At 36.7% G+C, this 20,058-nt stretch overlaps 1 protein-coding gene across 20 annotated transcripts in view; it reads right to left on the reverse strand.

Moving 5' to 3' along the window:
- Window positions 1-20,058, reverse strand: part of Setd5 (SET domain containing 5) — a 76,010-nt gene that overhangs the window by 23,121 nt on the left and 32,831 nt on the right. For 6 of the 20 annotated variants that reach the window (XR_002484850.3, XM_040290331.2, XM_040290321.2 and 3 more), the window contains 15 exons: window positions 16,502-16,694; window positions 16,114-16,219; window positions 15,579-15,787; window positions 15,182-15,240; window positions 14,473-14,651; window positions 13,479-13,517; window positions 9,991-10,233; window positions 9,373-9,521; window positions 8,869-8,986; window positions 8,066-8,175; window positions 6,929-7,178; window positions 6,419-6,502; window positions 5,395-5,652; window positions 3,856-4,176; window positions 3,207-3,449 (listed from right to left, as the gene is read on the reverse strand). Coding sequence is in view for 19 of the 20 variants with exons in the window: in XM_040290331.2 (XP_040146265.2) it covers window positions 3,207-3,449; window positions 3,856-4,176; window positions 5,395-5,652; window positions 6,419-6,502; window positions 6,929-7,178; window positions 8,066-8,175; window positions 8,869-8,986; window positions 9,373-9,521; window positions 9,991-10,233; window positions 13,479-13,517; window positions 14,473-14,651; window positions 15,182-15,240; window positions 15,579-15,787; window positions 16,114-16,219; window positions 16,502-16,593 (2,460 nt within the window). In the remaining variant the exon portion in view is untranslated. Of the gene's footprint in view, window positions 1-3,206; window positions 3,450-3,855; window positions 4,177-5,394; window positions 5,653-6,418; window positions 6,503-6,928; window positions 7,179-8,065; window positions 8,176-8,868; window positions 8,987-9,372; window positions 9,522-9,990; window positions 10,234-13,478; window positions 13,518-14,472; window positions 14,652-15,181; window positions 15,241-15,433; window positions 15,475-15,578; window positions 15,788-15,882; window positions 16,020-16,113; window positions 16,220-16,501; window positions 16,695-17,750; window positions 19,863-20,058 lie in introns of those variants that run through there. The other 14 variants (XM_021732045.3, XM_078033521.1, XM_021732040.3 and 11 more) reach the window with 10 other exon arrangements.

A 20,058-nucleotide genomic window follows, 5' to 3' on the forward strand; every position in this document is an offset into this window, starting at 1 on the left:
AAGAGTTGTTGATCATTTATTTATTTAGAGAGAGAGAGAACTTTTTAATATTTATTTTATTTTATTTTATTTTTAGTTTTCTGCAGACACCACATCTTTGTTTGTATGTGGTTCTGAGGATCGAACCCGGGCTGCACGCATGCCAGGCGAGCGCGCTACCGCTTGAGCCACATCCCCAGCCCTTTATTGGTCATTTATAAATGCTTCTTTTCTAACGTATTGTTTAAGTGAAATCTAAAAAATAATAAAATCATAAGGTATCTTCTTTTAGGAACTATGGCTCAATTTGATTTAGACACTCCAAGGATATCAATAAATGTTCTGACAAATACTCTAATAATCTGGGTTCAAATATATAGATTAGACTTTTATTTGTCTCATACTATTTTTAACTTATGAGGCCTACATTCTTTAACCAGATATTAAACAGTGAGCCTATTAGGAATATGCGTTGTTATAACTAATCCCATGGAAGGTAGTTTTTTTTTTTCATTTATTCATTTAACTTATATTCTGAGGGATTTTCAAAATTTATTATGATTTGGTTTAATCACGGAAATGTTCTTAGGTCTTGAACTAGAAGTGTCCTTTCTAACCAATCTAAAAATAACTCTTCTCCATCCCTACCTAGGATAAAGATGACTTCAATTTCTAGCTAAAAGATCCAATTTCATTTATTTTGCCCACAAAAAAGCTGCATGTTTTGTAACATAGATTTGTTTATAATAAATATTAAAGCAGTGATTTAATCTTAACTAATTTAGATATAAACAAATAATTTTAAGATCCCATTGCTATGATAATTCAATGTACAGTCTAATATCTCCCTAAAGACTGATCACGACACATACAAAGTGCTTAAGTATAGCCTGTATAAAATGAGACTAAGGATGAAGGCTGAGACTGTAGCTGAGTGGTACAGCACTTGCCTAGCATGCACAAGGCTCTGTTTTCAATCCCTAACACCACAAAAACCAAACAACCAACTGGCTGGCCAGCCAACCCACATACCCACCCACCCTCCAAAATCAAAGAGGCTCAAGAACAAGGATAGTCAGATGCATTTAGAGAATATAATATGGATTTGAGTTAAATAGGATTTTTTTTTCTCTTCTGTCAATGGAGATAGAAAGATGAGCTTTTAGATTTAAGTCTTAAATCACAACCAGGTCAAAAGGGCTCAAAGAAATGGATTTTCTACTGAATGTGAAGTCACAATTTTAAACACACATTTTCAGTCTTTAAAGGCTTCTGCTACTTGGAAAAATAAGAGTTTAATTTGTCTTTGAGCACAAAAAGACTGTATCCTAGCATCATAATTATCAAGAAGGCATTTCAAGAAGCTAGTTCATATTATTTACAACAAAGTCTTTATGCCAACCCCTCTTAAAGACCAAAGCAAGAGCGTTTACCAACTAGCTTGAAAGAATATTTTAGCAGCCAACATCCTTAGAAATCTAGTACCATGTCCAGCCAAATACAGAACAAGTTATTTTAAATATATTAAGCCATCTCTCAACCTGCTCCTCATTTAAAGACGATATCTACCCCATTTCTAATTTTAAACACTCCTTACAAATGCATTTATGATTTTGAGCTGTTAATCTTATTAAGCAATGCTAAAAACAGGAGAAGGATCAGTTTTCAGTTTTGTATCCCACACTAAAGCTAGCAGCATTCTAATTCTTACAGAAGTATAATCATAATGCTTTTTACATGGCAAACCATTTTTCTTCTCCTCAGATAATCACTAAGACCCAAGATAAAGAATTCTTCCTAAGTGACATACTTGGTATAAGAAAGTTTCCCTGGAGACCCAGTTCTCCTTCATTACTGAGGCAAATTTCCTGTACAAAAGCTTTTCAGAGATTTTCTACTTATTTTTAAAAGAAAGTCATCACTGCTTTTATTTTTGACACCTGAAAGTCACTCCTGTTACTTTATTATTTATAAACCCTCTTGGCAAGGATCTTGTGACCAAATTTCTCTTTATGATTTCTTCTATTTGGGATTTTCCCCAAACAAACCAAGACGTACTCAAATACTTAGGTAAGAAGCACAATTAAGAAAAGACAGTGCAGCACATGCTGCTCATCCAGCAGTAGTGCCCTTCCTTTATGTACATATTCCTGTTGCCCTCCTCCCCTCCGTATCCCACAGTACTTTGGCTCATCTTTCACTCCCCCCACCCCCCAAGAAATAATTTCTGTTCTTTGGAGAAAGAGAAAAGCTTTAAGTTTGGAGAAGTCAGGGAAGACCTGCCTGGAGTTGGAGACTTCATCACACCAAATAATCTACATGCAGCATCCTCATGTACGTGATGCCAGTGGAGGAGGGCAATGGCAGACACTGAGGAAGGCAGCCTGAATCCAGATCTGAGGATAAGAGAAAAGGATGTTCCAGGGAACAGAACTCTACCTCAAAGAAAGACCAAATGAAAAGGTGTCCTATACTTCTAGAAACACTGACATGACATAATAAGTCTGAGGGAGTGATCTAATCCTGAGAGACACCTTTGAAAAATATGTAGGGCTTCTGGGAATTAAGAAAGCACATTCCCCAAACAACCAACCACAAACACTGCTGCCACTAGATCCAAAAACACTAGGTAACTAGAAAGAGAGAGAGGTAGAGAGAGGCAGAAAGAATCTTTTACAATAGTTTCCATATTCTCTAGGGAATAGACAGTCCAACCTGTTGTCATTTGATCAAGAAACAGGAATTATGCCAAACACAACAGGACTTTTCCCTCTAACCTCCTCCAAGTGATAATAGTGATCGAATTAATTCTAAACACAATTTTATCAAATTTTACTCATTCAATAGTGCTCTAAAGTATCTGGGGGCCAATCACACAGTAATCACAAATGGATGTTAACAAGTAACACAAGAGCACAGACGTAACATACCCCTCCCTACCCAATCATCAACTGCTGTGTGCTCTCACAAGAACCTCAAAGGCTCCCAAAAGAGACAACAGTGAATATTCACAAAATTGAGAACCAAAAATACAGTATGCATTTCACGTTAGTCCCAATGGCTCCTGATTTATTAGTATTCATGTTGAACAATTAACTCATTATCAGCACACATGGATACAGTGGCTTTCTAGAGTATGTGTTAAATATATTATAATTTTAGGCACCCTGCCTTAAAACAAAACAAAACAAACAAACAAAAAAACAATTACATAAACACAGACATACCTTCTTACAGGAGCTGAACGTGCCATCAGGCAGAAGGGGCCTCCGACGCCTCTCAGGCATAAAGGGTGAGCCAAAGCGAATGTAGTGTTTGGGGGTGGTGCAAATTAATGGGGAATGAATAAGACCCGGTAACATGTTCAGCGTTGTTGCTAGTACAGTTGGGTCTGTGGTGATACGTAAAGGGCATTCAACAGGGCACTCTTGCTTCTCGGCTTTGTCGTTCAGCCATTCTGTAACTAGATACTATGGTTAAAAAAAGGAGAGAGATCATTAGTTAATGTTGAAGATGAAAAGCCAGAGGCAGTAGTAGTGCAGTTCACAAAGATAAACCTCATCTAGAAACTAGGACAGATGCCACAGCTGCAGTGAGAATGAATTGGGCATTCAGAACACAAGGCTATCTTCCTTTACCCTCTCTGTGTCCACTAAGAGAGGAACACTTTCAGTTACCAATGATTTAAGTTCTGTCTAAAAATAAGGGAACAAAAAGTAGTAGAATGGCTTGAGACTTCCTCATTAAAAGATTTTATCTAGAACTTGTGATCTAGCAAACACTGAGATTAATTTTTTTCTGGGGATTACAAGTACTTGTGTTTTATTAACACACCTCCCGCCACACTAGACTCATGAAGATGTATTCATGACTTACCTTTTTGGTTTTGGGGTACTTAGATGTAGCACGGTTAACATGAGATCCAGTAACTGATATCACAGTTGGGTCAGATCCTGTTAACTGCCTGTTTTCTCCTGAACTGTCTATACTTCCAGTTTCAGTAGGAGTTACTGAGTTGTTACTTCCTCCCTCTTCCAAGGCAGCTTGTGACAACTCTGCCTGTTGTGCACTGGCCTGCTTCTGACGTTTTAGTCTTTGGGCTGAACTGGTCCGGTACCGAGAAATTCGACTCTTCGGTCGGGGTCTGGAAGGCTTTGCTGGAGGTGGTTTGGGGACTGGTTTTTCTGCAGCAACATCCTGTAACAACATCAGGGTCAAATGCTGACCAAAAATTCTTATCAGTAAACATTCTATCCAATTTCTTCTTTAAGCATTCTGAATGCCTACTGGTAAAAAGATAAGGATTTGGAAACAGTCATTTAAAATGTATTCTTTAAAAAATATATTATTTTTTAGTTTTAGTTGGACACAATACCTTTATTTTATTTATTTATATGTGGTTTGTGATCAAACCCAGGGCCTCACATGTGCTAGGTGAGTGCTCTACCGCTGACCCACAACCCCAGCCCCAAAATGTGTTCTTTAAACTCCCAAATTTATACATTTAAATTAACTAACGAGGTTGTGAACAGATATCTGGGTTAGTTATTTCTACTTCTGATAAGCATCTATAAAATAGGTCATAAGTCAACTAAAGGGAAACACCTAATTTTAGGGTTCTTAGAAGAAAGAGAATTCCTCCTTATACTTCTTTCCTAGACAATGAGGTATCAGCTTAAGGTTTGGATTCATGGCTGGGGGAAGGAAGGAAAAGAAGGATTTATCTTGAGAATCCTATGAAAGGTACATGAGAGAACTCAAAATAATTTTATTTTTTGGTGGTGGGGATTAAAACTGGGGCCTCATACATGCTAAGCACTCATTCTAACACTAAGTTCCACCTCTGGCTTATAAACCAAATAATTTTTATAAATTCACCTCCAACAGTTTATCTAGCAAAAAAAGTACTAAGTTCCACTGAAGCATGAAGGTATTTAGTCAATCAAATTCTGAATTTACCTGTTTCCCTGAACCCCATAAATCAACTGATGAAAATGTTAAGTGCCATTATTTACTACGATACGGGACAAACCTAAAACACGGATTTTAACCATCCAAAAGATAGGTTAAAAGGTAATTGGCAGGGGCTGGGATTGTGGCTCAGCGGTAGAGTGCTCGCCTAGTATGGGTGGAACCCGGGTTCGATCCTCCACCACATAAAATAAAAAAGCATTGTGTTGTGTCCATCTACACCTAAAAAAAAAAAAAAAAAAAAAAAAAGTGGGCTGGGGATGTGGCTCAAGTGGTAACGTGCTCGCCTGGCATGTGCGGGGCCCTGGGTTCCATGCTCAGCACCACATAAAATAAAATAAAAATGTTGTGTCCATTGAAAACTGAAAAAAAAAAAAAAAAAAAAAAAGTAATGGGCATTAGCAAGAGCAAAGGTGCCTAAGCACTTGTCTTTTCATCTCTTACCCCTGCTTGGGAAGACCTCCGGGTGTTCACTCCAATACTCTGTGGGATGCTTGGGACGGCAACATTTGAAGTAAGGTTGCTAACTTCAGATTCAGAAGCTTCTGTTTTTGTCTCTTCTCCAACAGGAGTCTCTGAGGTGGTGGCAGTAATCTCTATGTCAGGGCTGCTCTGTTCCAAGGGCTGATCTCGCCGTTTCTTTCTCTTTTCTAAGTTTTCGAAAGCATGCATAATGGCTTCAACCTTCCTATCCTCTCGGGTCTAGAAAGAAATAGCATTGGTATAGAAGGAAGCCCCAGTAGGAATAGGAGAATGTCAATTCAGAAGTGTTATTAATGTAAATTTATAGAAACTTACTTAACTACCAATAAGATAGCACATATCTTTGAGAACATAATAACTAAAAACAAACTTTTTATTTTAAATGCTGTTAACAGGTATAAAAGAAAGCAAACCAAACTATACTTTCTTTTAAAAGGCCAACTGGGCTTTTTGGAAAAAAAAAAATTATATTTCTTTTTTAGCTGTAGTTAGAAACATACCTTTGTTTTATTTATTTAATTTTATGTGGTGCTGAGGATCAAACCCAGGGCTTTACATGTGGTAGGCGAGCGCTCTACCACTGAGCCACAACCTCAGCCTGAAAAATTTTAACATGTAAGAAAATAGCCATCAAAACCAAATTTTCTGCAGTAGAGTGCTTGCCTACTGCGTGTGAGGTCCTAGGTTCGATCCTCAGCACCACATAAAAATAAATAAAAACAAAGGTATTGTGTCTACCTACAACTTAAAAAAAACCCAGAACCCAAAAAAACTCCATAAAAAACAAGAAAATTCCTAAGTCAGAGGAAAACAGTGTCAACGCATCTTGTTTTTAACCACTGAGTTTTGGGCTAAAAAGATTATTATAAAGAAACCTCTTAAGGCAAGGATTAGATGGTCAACAGACTACTACTCCATGCATGCGTGTGTTCACCTATGTGTAGAGAAAGAAAATAGAAGCAAAGGGGTGTTAGACAGCACTCACCCTCCTGCTCTGAGCTGTGTTCTCCTGGTCATCTATAATCTCTTCTTTCTCTTCTTCTGGTTTTTCTTCTGGATTGTCTACTTCCTTTAAATAGAAGCAATATTAAATTATATTCTTCAACTGGGGTAGGGGAAATCAATCAGTTTTATTCTGGTAGCTTAAAATTGCCCAGAAATAATTTCTAGAGCTTTCATTTGTTACTCATGTGAGGCCACATGGCAAACAGATGATAATCCTCATTCTCCAAATGGAACCTAGACAGTAGCTAAAAGGTTTTTTTTCTTTTTCTTTTTGGTGTTGGGGATCAAACCCAGGGCCTTGTAATTACTAGGTAAGGGCTTTTAACACTGAGCTATTGAAAGGATATTCACAAGAAAATGAATGAAAGCAGATGTATGCTGATATAAATAGCTATTAAGTGTATACTACTGCTTCCTTAAAAATGAAGGAAACCTGGATTCAGCTTCTTGGAAAGGAATGATACCACATAATTTGACCAGAGGAGATTACCTCATGATCACTGGATAAAGTTACTTTTTCTGGAACTTCTTGTGGTTGCTGGTCATTATTCTCCTCTGAAGCCTCATTCTGCTGCTCCATCTCTAGCTCTTTCCGTCGTGCTTTTCTACGTCTGGTCTCTGCCCCGATGGTAGGGAGGGTTGGAGGAGGTGGGAGTGGCAGTTCTGCAGCATTTGGATTCCTTTTCTGTATAGGGCAATTCCGGTTCCCCTTGTGACATGCACAGTCCACTTTATAATTACTGCTCCAAAGAAACAAAAAATGTACTTGTCTCAGTATCCTTGAAAATCAGGTTTATCACCACTCATTCTTTTGAAACACCAGCAGGATAATTTCCTCTGGAATTATCTTTAAATAAATTCAAAAAATTAGAGTGTCTTTAAGAATACTTCAATATTCTGTTTCTCTATATATTTCCCACTCTGTGCCTATGTATGGCCTGTAGAAAGAAAAGAAAGTACCGGCTAAATTTAATTCTCAATTGCTTTTATGCTATTCCATAGTCAATCAGTAAGAGTCTCAAATGGCCAAACTTCTGTTATGCTCATCATTACTATGTCTTCACTTTTACTTGAATGACTACTTATTATTAATTTTGCTTTTTCTTATTCCTGGGTGGTATGAGTTTACCATATAATTTGGATTTTGTCCAAAACAACCAAAAGAGAAAAAGCATCTACTTTATAAAACCTATTACATATTCACCTATGACTTGCTATCTATTTTTTTAAAAATATATTGTCATATACAGCTAGATTACATAGTTTGAGTAAATGAGGTGAATCTTTGTCTTATTTTGTGTGGCTCCTGACACAAGTGCTCTGCTCACACTAACACATGACATATAGCTTCCAGGAGTATCTCATACACCTTTTTCGCTATTCTTGCTAAAGAGCCATAAGTTACCACCTTTGTTAGGTGACTTGTAAATGGTTACAAAGAAAATATCAAAATCTCTAAAAAGAATCTTCAGTTGGTCTTCTCCTTCACAGGTAGAAAATATATCATTTGTGAAAAGATTAAACCAAAAAATGGCAAGGAATGAAAGCAGACTTCATAAATAGAGTCAAACTGCTTAATATCTAACACAAGGTGATCCATGTTAGGAAAATTTTTTTTGGGTCTTACCAGTTACTATACTCATAATCAAATGCAATGGTGACTTCAGCATCCTTGGTGATGGCAGAAACAGCATAAATACATAGATGAATCATCCCATCTGCAATCATGTGTCGCACCTGTATGAACATAGCTCAAGGTTAGATTTATCATAGACTATTATTTTCTCATAAAAGAGGAAAAATGCTTTTACCAAATAATTTTACTTAGAGTTATAACAGTCTGCGTAAACTTCATTATTTGATATGTAATTATTATACAGTAAAGTCCTGATATTTCTTGAAATAATCAGAGAAACCTTGAGATTTAGAAATTGGGGGGGGGGTTCTTATTTTAAAGTTGTTTCTGGTCCCATCAGACAATTAAAATTCCTCATCCTATAAATTAAGCTCTGTGGATTTTCTTGATGCATTTGATCTGGTTGCACTGAGAATTCAAGAAATATCCAGAATCTTACAACAGTTTTCTCAAATCTATAAAAGTGAAACCAAATAGCTTAGCTGATCCTAATGATATCTTCCCCCACGTGAACACTTCAACATAATCGAACTAATTTCTTATCTATCCAGTCTGCCTTTTTCTTCTTAGGAAACCCTAACTTACTTTTTCTCATTCTCCTGCTTTAAGAAAATCCATTCCTTGCCCCAATCCCAGCATTGTAAAAGCAGTATTACTTTTGATTTTCATCTTTTACAATTAAAGATTACAACTATTAGCTACAGACCTTTATCTGGGTGATTTTCAGAATGCTTCTTCAGTAAACTTGTCCTTTGGTGGTTCCATTCAAATGGAAGTTGTTACAGATATCTTACCTCTGCATTTGGTGTACATGATCTTCTGATGAAGCGAGCATCATTACCGAAAGTACGGGCATCCACACACATCTCTACACCATTGAATTTTGAGTAGAAGAGCACAAAGGGATATGGTCTAGGGATATAATTAAAATTCCTGTAATTCTCAACACAAAATAAAAAGGCCACCCCATGACTCTAAATATGAAGCATATGCTGACAGAAGAAGCAGCAGTCCTTTGCAATGCCTAAACTTGGAAAACATCACATGCTTGTCTGCTTTTGATTAAAGTACAAGCACAAAGCAAGGAATGCTGAACTTGGAAAGGAGTCATCACCACTTTATACATTAAACAATTTGCAGATTTATTTGCACTTCACTACAAATAGCAAACAGGCACGAACTTATTTGAATTGTTATCTTTTTCCCAAAAGCAACCTATCAACCAGGAAGAGTTTTATATCAATACTGGTCAGCCAGAACCATGTTAGCCCTCAATGCTCAACAAACCATGTTCTTACTTTTTGAAGAAATGCCCATTGACCTCAAATTGTTGCCGTAACATGACTTTCCCTCGGTACTCTATTATAAGAGTATCCAAAGCCAAATCTCTTGCAGCCCTCAGGATTTTACGGTGCTTTTGAACCCGAGTGACTCTTCCCAGCTGTAACTAAATAAAACCAGAGTATTAACATTAAACAAAATAGCAACAGCAGCTTAGTAGACAAATTTTTGAATTTGATATAAGCTCAAATTTTCTAGGAAAAATGCCCCACCTAGTGAACCTGCTACCCAGAAAAGGGAAGAAAAGATCAAAGAAATACCCAAGATTAAGATTTTAGTGATTCTTTCTCTAAAATAAGAATGAGGGTTAGCTTTCTATAAATCTTACACAACTCCTAGGGCTGTGTAAAATTTCCTATCTTGATTTATTTTTGATTAATAAAGATAATTTAAAAATATGTATCCAGATAGTTTCCAGTAAATATAACCTGGTTTTTTTTTTGTTAAAAAATACAGTTGGCTAATTTGTTATTCTGTAACTTTTACATTTAGAAGAAAGAATATTTGCAATCCATGCCTTTCCCTGAGATTTCTAAAAAAATCTCTACTTCTTTAATTAACCCTCTGTTCCTTACCTGCATTTGGGAACCAATAACTGTATTATTACAGGCCAATTCGGTCTTATTAATAGTGTCTAAAATAGCAGGTTTGCCCACAAATTCCTTGCTAGAATGTAGATGTTGTTCAAGGGCGTTCTGTACATCGGCACTGTACTGATTAGTGAAAGCTTCTTCATACTGATCAGTCCATAGTCTTATCCGATTTTCCCAGCCCTCAGTTGTATTCTCATCTAAATTCTGTGCTTCAGAGGGAGAATTCTGCAGAGAACAAAGGTCAGGTAGGTTAGTATAGTCCATGCATAAAAATGTACCAGGGTGGGTGGGGGTGGACAGGCTGAGTTAAAAAAAAAAAAATTCACTTGGCAGGTGGTGTGGCATAAAATAAAAATGGACTGGGAGTCAGAGGATCTGGCTTTTATCAAAGTCTTATTCACAATGAGTTGTGAGGTTTCCCCACTTAAAAAAATTAGTCTAAATCACAGTTGCAGGCCATCACTTGTTTTATGACCATTTTTAAGTCTCAAAAATTGCATTTATCTTATGAAAAGAATTACATCAAGTTCATAAGAAAATCTTTATAAAAAGGAACAGTACAGACATTGCAAACTATCAAAATGCTTAAATTTTGAATCTTATTGAACATTTATCTGTGCTAGTGTGATAGCCCAAACTGGTTTGTTTTATTATCTCCAGAAGAATGATTTTGTCTGTATGTCATTTAATGTTTTCATTATATAATTAAGAACTGTTCATACTAAATATACTTGTGATCCCAATTAATCAATCACCATGCTACCACCCACAGAAAAAGTTATTTTGTAATATATCTTTCTAATACTCTAAACAATTTATATAGTCACATTCCAAATAGTCTGAAAAGGAGAAGTGAGAGGAGGGAAGTAAGCAGGGGGACTATAAAAAAAAATGTCTTGAGAGGAAGGTACTTTCCCATAGTCCTTTAGGAAAAATCATTGCTTTCTATGGTGACAGTACTAAGAAAAGATTATTACTTTTCAGCAACAGATCTTGAACGGTGTATATAAACCTGAACTATAGAGACACAGCTTAAGTATGAAACATGTTCTTGTCCATGGTGTTTTAAGATTTGAGGTGCTGACAAAAAACAAACACACTGATAGTGATGATGCCATGCTAGTGGTGATTAGAAGGAAAAGATACTGTAGTGACTGAAGCTACATGAAAACCTATGTCCACACTAAACTTCCCAAAACAGGCATAACAAAATTAAATATACTTTCCATGCATGGTACAGAACACACTGATGTCTACTATAACAATTGCTTCCCTTGGCCACTTTTGTAACACTACTGTTGATGGACTTTCCACAAGAAACAGGAAAATGTAAAAATAAATCAACAAAAACACCATGGTTTTCTATATTTTCACTAGGGTCCAAAAGACCAAACAATAAACAACTAAAAAAGAAATACCTAAAGCCAGCACACTGTGAACAGAAGTATCACCTACTTGACATTATTAGTAGCAGCTGAGCAAGAATGGTGGGAAACTTGACTTAAGGCTGCAAAAGATTGGGGATGCCCAGAAAGTATTTCCAGATTAAGCATTCAGTATCAATCACTAAACTTACAACTTGGTAACTTACTGTATTTTGAAAGCCTCTGTTACAGTATTAGCTGTTGTTCATTAAGCTGACTCAGTAGTTCTTAACTGGGGCAATTTGCTCTCTGGAGACATTCAGCAACACTAAACACATTTTTGGTTATTACGATTCTTTGTGTGCATGTCTGTTTGTTTTACTGCACCTACTAGTTAGATGGTGGGGTGCTGCTAAATGTCATACAATGTGAAAAATAGTCCCTTCTACAACACAGATTTATTTAATCTGAAAAGTCAACAACATCAAACAGACACTAATTTAATGGCAAGTCTCAACTATGAAAGCTCTTGACTTTCTACCTGGATCTTTGATGAAGTCAATTAATTCTGAGCACAAAATTTGTAACTCAGAATTATAAGGTAACAATCAAAACACTGGAACTGTTTTTCTGTTTAAATTTTAACTTGTCTTTGGAGCTGTCAACCTCCTGAAACTGTTTTTTTTGTAAACAAAATTTGGGACTCATATCTACTTTTCTGAGTGAGCCAGGCAACAGTTTTCAAAAGGTTTTAAGTCTCTGAAGGTGAATTACAGTACCTGGCTGACAAGAGAAAAGAGCTCTGCAGCAGGGACTAGGGATATGTTTGCCCCAAGTATTTAAGATCCCCTCTTAGTAAATGAAAAATGAGTTAAAACAAATTTGGCTCCTTACAGGAGGTAAGTCTAAGCAAGCAAATAATGATTTTAAGTTGTATCTCAAACCACATTTCAGGTCTCTGACAGTCTGTGGCTAAGTCCTCTCCCACCTCTACAAGCTGAGGCCTTAGAACTTTAGATAAATGTCACCTGTAACTTTTTTAAAAATATTTTTTAATTGAAGATAGACACAATACCTTTATTTTATTTTTTAAAAAATATTTATTTTTTCGTATTAGGTGGACACTATATCTTTATTATACGTTTATGTGGTGCTGAGGTTCGAAGCCAGGGCCTCACACACGCCAGACAAGTGCACTACCACTGAGCCACAACCTCAGCCCTATCTGTAACTTTTGATATAACATCAATCATATTGTTTAATTTACACATGAATTAAAGTAATTTCTAATGAAGCTTATCTTAGGACTTTAATATTTATGCTATATAACTGCCAATCGGAAAAATCCTGCTTTTATATAATATATACAGCTAGGGATATGAATACTAATAGAATTAAACTAGAACTTGATTCTAACAAATTCTTTGAAGCCATATCGAACAGATAAAAGATACTAGACAGTATCTAGATAGCAAACTTTTTGTCAACCAGTACCTAAAAGTCCTCTGAAACACTGTACATAATTTGTGTCCTCCAACCTTTTTATAAAATCATATATAAGTTATTTTACTTGATAAATAAAGAAAAGCAACACTAGCATCACATGAGTCCTTTCCAAACAGATAAGCCAAGAAGAAGCAGTTCAACAATAAGTCATTCCAACAGGATCAACTATCAACAATATAACTTTGCTGCTAATGACAAGTTATTCGTCGAACTGGTGATTAAGCCTACTTGGTGCCAGGGTGGGAGCACAAGAAACCCTCTATCATTACCACAAAAATCTCACTCCTGAAATTCAGTCCAAGCACAGTGACAAAATACACCAGCCTCATTTTGTTTGGCAAAATGTCACTTACCCCCCAGCAAAGCAGCTAATGAAAAACTAATAAATAAAGGCTAATTACAGAAAGAGAAAATATTTCAGAAAATGGCCAAGAAAATCTACTTTGGAGAAAAGCTCTATGAAAACTGAATGGCAACAATTACAAACTAATGAAAAGCAGACTCCAAGATTCCCAGACCATCGATGTCAGGAAAAGAAGCTGACCAAAATGCAAGATCACAGTGAAGTAAAACACAGCATCAGGGAAGATTACCCCTTACCTTCATCCGCAAGGACTTCCGGGATCCCTCTCGAAATGCCTATCCCAAAGAGGAAAACAAGTAGAACAAAACAAAACTTGGTACCAAGAATGACAGTTAAACCTATTTGAGACTAAAACTAAAGCACGAACTAGTGTTCTACTCTGCCCCCTTTTCTCTACCTAACAAATACCACGGAATTCCCAAAAGTACTTTCAAGAATAGGGGTATAGCTCACAGCCAATGAACTCTGAAACTAATTCTGATAATTTCTATTGTGGAGCTAGGAAACTAACAGGGAACAACATGCACCATTTAAATCCTATATGCACCCCTGACACTAAGAGAAAAAGTCAATAAAAAACCTTAAGTTGCAGATTTACCAGTTTTGAAATTAAGAAGGAAACAAAGACCAATCCCCTTAACAAGGGGTGGGCAAGTAACCTATGAGCAACAAAGTTGCTGTGATGGGGAAGAAAGCAAGCAAAACAGAAGAGATTTCTCCTGGAAGCTTTTTACTTGAGAATACAGGAAAGTGACCACAACACTAAGGAAGACTAGACCATTCAAGAGATGTTTCCTGAATTTAGTTTTGTGATTTTTTTTTTTAAATGAGGAAAACCCATCAACCCAATGACATGAGGTGGGCATGTAAACAGGACAAGAATTTCAGACTCCTTTGGGGCTGGAAGTCAGGGATATTATAAGGATACTGGAAGCCTAGCTTCAAGGCTGCAATACGTATGGGCTTGTGCCAGGTAAGGCTGGAATTTCATACCTGGGATGGGTGTCGGTGTAGAACACACTTTGAGCCAGTGGTGATGGTATGATGTGGTAGAAGAGAGGTTGGTCTATATGTACATAACACAAATTATCTGATTTTTTTGTAAGCAGAGCAAAAGTGGCCCTCTAACACTTAGATCAAATTACTTAAGAGTATTTTGGTGCATTTTTTGCTCCAAAATTTGAGCTACCTTGGAAATAGTTCTATTTAGAATATTTTCACCACCCATACCTTGATTTTCTTCGTCTTTGGTGCTGCACGACCCTTTTCTGGACTCTTTTTCCGCTTCTTGGGTTTGGTTCTTCTAACAGTTAAGGTGATGCTTGTAGGTGTGTGCTGTGTTGCTGTATACAACACAGTGGAAGGAGAAAGCTCCTCATCCCAGCTTTCTGTTGCACTGCTATCCCCACCTGAAAAAAGATGATTTCACATTTCAGATACCATAAGCCTTAGAAGTGTACTAACAATAGTTTATTTCTTAGGTATGTACTCTATCATTTGTAAAGGAACATGAAAATAAGACCTTTTCCTTATGAAAATAAGATCCTCTCTATGTCACTGGCTTTAAGCATATACGCTCTGTTCTATATTAAACCTATTTCTCCCTTTGAATAAAAAGGGAGATTGAATATAGTCTCCAAGCTCCATTGCCTCAATCGGTAATAATTTAAGATGGGACAATTAAAAAAAAAAAAAAAAAGGAAAGAAAAAGACTTTTTTTTTTTGGGGGGTGGGGGATGTTCACAAGAAATAACTCTGATCTCTATAGGACTTAATGTCGTTTCCATGATAGCATTATATAGTAGTTTTGAAAATACTTGTGCCTCTTTCCACAAAAAGAGCTGAGCACCACACAAATTACTGAGAGGATTACTGAGAGAACATTGAAATCACAGAATATTTACACATCAAACATGGACACAACCTATCTTCTGCTCACCTGATATGTTGTCCTGCTTCCGCCGATGAAGTCTAATAACCTTCCCCCTGCTCATTCCCCTAAAGAGGGAAAATAAACTTAAAGTAGTCCTTCCAACAGCATGCAGCACATCATAGCACACATGGGAGAAGAGTCTCTGCACAGACTACCCCCTCCCTCCCACCTACCAAATGTTTCCAGGACATTAAATTTCATATCAAATTCAATAGCTTTAACATCAATCTCTCATTCCTTGTTGTCAGCAATTCTCACCTAGTGCAGAGAATTCGAGCCAAGGAGCACTAAGGAATCATCTACATTAACAAACACAAGAAAGAATACTTTGAGCTTTTCCCTACTAATAAGAAACCCTAATCCCAGCAACCCAGGCTTGAATTTAGATGGAACAGGATCTTACCTGCACTTGTCACAGTTGAGAAGGAAGCCATCCTGAGAAAGACCACAAGGACACCAGGTAGGAACAGTCTCTCCTTCAGAGTTCGGGCTGTCTCCACAGCGTTCCTCTACGGGCGACGGCAGGCCATTCAGGTCAGAACGAGGGATGATCGTCTGGACAGGGGGAGAAGCAGGAGGTGTCGGAGGAGGAGGGGCTCCGTAATTATGATCCTGAAAATAAGATTTTTTAAATCAACAGTGTCCAAACACTGGCCCCTCTCTCCCCTAAAGTATGGTACATATGGAAAGAAAGAAGAAAGTAGTACCCTTCGTTTTTTGGCTTCAACCAGGAAAGTGATAAAACAAAATGCCAAGGTCAACTGGGACATAAAAACAAGAACAATGATGCAGGGCTAGACGTCCGCTGGAGGCAGGGAAGTGCAAAAGGGGCAACTTCGTCATGCTGCATATAAACATTTCAAGAAAGTCACAATGTGTAAGAATGGATTACACTCCAGGAAGATCACTGCTCTGGAGAGAAACAAATGCATACTCACAGCATAAGGCAGTCCTCGACACCCATGCCTCTGAGTGGTCCCATAATTATGAGTGGAATACACGCTCTTCTCATTAACTGCTGGACTAGCCTCCACAGATTCAGGGCTGCACAAAGGCGAAAAGCAATGCATGATAGCATAACACCTAATCTTCCCTTAAACTAATAGTTAACTTCCCATTCTAACCCCTCCTCTTTCCACAACCACCAGCCACTAGAATAAGAGAGAGAACTCAGTGAAACAATTTGATTAACATAACTAAGCCTATAAATAACAGTAGGAGTGTTACTGAATGTGAATTTGTGTGTAACATGAAGCCAGTATAGGCAGATGTCTCAAGGTAGGCACCTGGGATACAAGGTGTCCCTAATGACAAACACAAACGTACCAGCTGAGCGGGGAGTTTCCCCTAGAGAAGCCACTCTGGGCTGGTTTAGACTCAGAACTATTCTTCTTAATTGGATCTCTTAATACTTCCATGAAACCTCACATGACATTTGCAGTGAGTGAGATGATGAAAGTGCCTTCTGCACTGCCCCAGGGACCAGGCCCTCTTCCATTCACTACCAAGACAGGATACCCTGAAGAAAGTACAGGTAAAAACAATGGCATCTTATATTTATCACACCTCTCATCTTGAAGAACCCCCAAACACCTTTCACATATTAGAGTAATAATTTCTCATTCACCAATGACATGCAAGCATATAAAGAACACAATTATTTAACAGCTGCATGGCAATACCCTAGGACTTCAAAATAATTAAATCTAAACTCATAAGTTACATTAGACCGGTGACAAATAATAACAGTTGTATAAACTATTTTGTAATTTGCCTAACATTTGATTTTATACTTGTTGATTCCTTTTAAATTCTGTAACCACTAAATTTGGTGAACAGTACCCCATTTTTGTAGAAGAGGAAGTTGAGAAGGTTAAAGTACATGGCTTCCCCAAGGTCATATTTGACAGAGCTAGTACTGAAAACTGACAGTGCCTGACTCCAAAACCTACACCCTCTCTATTATGTCTTTTTGGAAATAAGGATAACATTTTACCTTTAAAGAAAATTATTTGAGACCTTTATTAACCAGGTTTAGTGAGAAACCTGGTTTAGGATCTTTCTGATTGAGTGAAAAATAAATGATTCAAGCACAATTTGTTATTATTATTGAATTTTGAATGTATTCAAATTTAGAAATTTAGTGTAAGCCTTTACTTGATAATAAAAAGGCACAGGTAGCCAAGGATAAAATAATATTTGTGGGAAAAAAAAAAAACCCACCTCAGTTTTAACTTGTTACCTGGTAAGATTTGGGGGAAATTGGAATAATTATGGAACATAGTTGTATTACTCAGCAGAGATGAAAATGGATAATCTATAATTTATATTAATTAGGACAGAGATTCACAAGACAGACACTCCAAGGACTAAAATAACTCAACCTCAGAGATCAATTGGACTTTTAGGGAATCAAATAATGTGTAACGTTTGCTTCAAATAATAGACATTTTTCCTGCCTCAGGATATACAATATATAATATTTGGCAGGAAAAAAGAAGTATGCAGTCCAACTTGGCACATCAGTTGAGAAGTGAGGGATAAAAGAAAATTCTGAGATATGCATCCAACTCACCCAGTTTTATGCTCCAAAACTGTGAGAAGGGATCTTATTAATAACAGCAAAGGTAATTTCTAGATGAAGAAGAACTTTAGACATAGGAAAGTATTCTCTGTTAGTGAACTGCATGCATTTTATTATTTAACAGTGTCTGCAAGATGGGAACTGGGGGCAGGGTGTGGTACATCAAGAATGCAGGTCAGTATTCTTGAGAAAAAGATGATCTGAACATGGCTTACTGAGAGGCAATCAGCTCTGATTATTAGGAAACAGGTGGGGTTTCCTAAATGAAACCAAAGGCAGACAAGCATTAATAAAATGAAGGTAGAATTTAGTTCTATGATGGACAGTTAAAAGAGAGTAATGAATTTATACATAGTATATTTACTAGGTACATTACTTGACAAACAAATATTCCATAGAGTTGTACATATTTCATATAGGAGATTTTGTACTATTAAACACATGGGTGAAAAATGACAGCTGTTCATTAGAAATGGATTTTTTTTGGGGGGGGGGGACAGGAAAAACGAAAGTTGCATGAAATAAAAGATGGCCATGGAGATGGAGCTATGTTGGTTATATCTTACCCATCTCCAAACTGGGTAAATATGAACATATGCACTTCATGTGCAAGTCTAGGGAATAAAAATAAAATGTATATTGTGGAGGTTAACAGGCCATCCTACCACACAACACTTTCTAGTCAAGCATAGCATTTAATATATTGCCATGCATATCAAATCTAAAATTTAAACTCATTTCATCTGATGAAGAAACTGCATTTTCCATACTGGGCAATGTTTAAATACAGAGTGAGATGTTAATGGGTAACTGTAGGACTGTCTAGAACATTCCCTAACATATACATCAGTTCTTAACTATATTTTAAAATATAGATTAAAAGTTTGGATTATTAGGATTGCATCTCTTTTATTGGCCAACCAATTCATGCAAACATAACTGCAGCTTTTCTTTTTCAGTAAGTGATTTGTTTTAACAGTAGGGTACATACATAGAAACCAAGCTAACAACAGATATACTCCATTAATAGTACTCAAAGTATAATATGCAACCTGTCACTATTAGGCCACCTCTTAGAAAATGACTGAAATTCTTTTGGGGAAGAACTGGAAATTCAAAAAAAAAAACAAAAAAAAAAAACAACAAAAAAAAACACCTTTGTATCTTTTGTTACATCTATAAGTTTTCCTATACATATTCAAAAACAAAGCAATACAAAACAACAACAACTCCCGCCCCAACGTATTGTATATTGCTGCCATTAAATTTAAAACTTATGAGGTGAGGTCTAGTCTTTGACTCTGGTATTATGTTGCACTTAATACCAGATTTAATCCTAGAGAGTGTATAGAACAGTGGGATAAACATGTTGAAACACTAACAAGTGTTATTAAAACTGAGCAGAATAATTAAAAAGATAATTATTGATGTCTTCTTCCTTTGTAAACCTATAAAAGGAATAGATATGACATCAATTCTGACCATAGTATCAGAAACCTGTCTGAAGATTATGGATGAAAATGTTCAGGAAATCTTAGTGCATGACACTGCATTCAAATATATAGACCAGAAGATTTTTCTTTTCTGCAATCACTCCTGGATTCCCCAGCAACATTTGTAGGCAGTTATCTTTTTACTCTGGGGAAAATATCAGTTGTAAGAATAACTGCTTTGCATCTTTTCCTTATCTACTAACTCTAAACTTACTGATTTAGCCTTTTTGTTGAAATTTCTCACAAATGTCAATGCTGTCTACTTATACAGTCTGTTACATTGTAGCAGGTTAGTAGCTGACTTCATGAAAAACTACAAACACTATACAACTGAGTTATCTACTAATGCAGATAGGGCCTTATTTGGGGAAATAATTATAAAATTGAAAGTCTCAGATAATGGAATAACTAATCTCTTTGGCATGCAAACAACAACAACAACAACAACAACAACACAACAACAACAACCACCAAAACCAAAAGAAAACAAAAATTTAAAAAAGCTCTAGAAGGAACACAACCCATTCTTTCCCGTCCCCCACCCTCCTTCATCCTTTTTATATGGGAATAGACTTGAAATTTGCTTTCAATTCCAGACTACCCCAGATTATTATATACTACTTCTTAGGGTAGCTTTATTTTAAATCTTCCTCTCCCTCCCACCCCCCACCCTGGAGCTGGGGATTGAACCCCAGGGTCTTGTGCATGCTAGGCAAGCACACTCTTCCACTGAGCCACATCCCCAACCCTTAACTCTTCCTTGTTAAGGAACTCAGTAAATGGACAAGTTAACAATAAGTGGCTTT

Source organism: Ictidomys tridecemlineatus, chromosome 16, assembly GCF_052094955.1.
Source record: "Ictidomys tridecemlineatus isolate mIctTri1 chromosome 16, mIctTri1.hap1, whole genome shotgun sequence".
Taxonomy (NCBI): Eukaryota; Metazoa; Chordata; class Mammalia; order Rodentia; family Sciuridae; genus Ictidomys; species Ictidomys tridecemlineatus.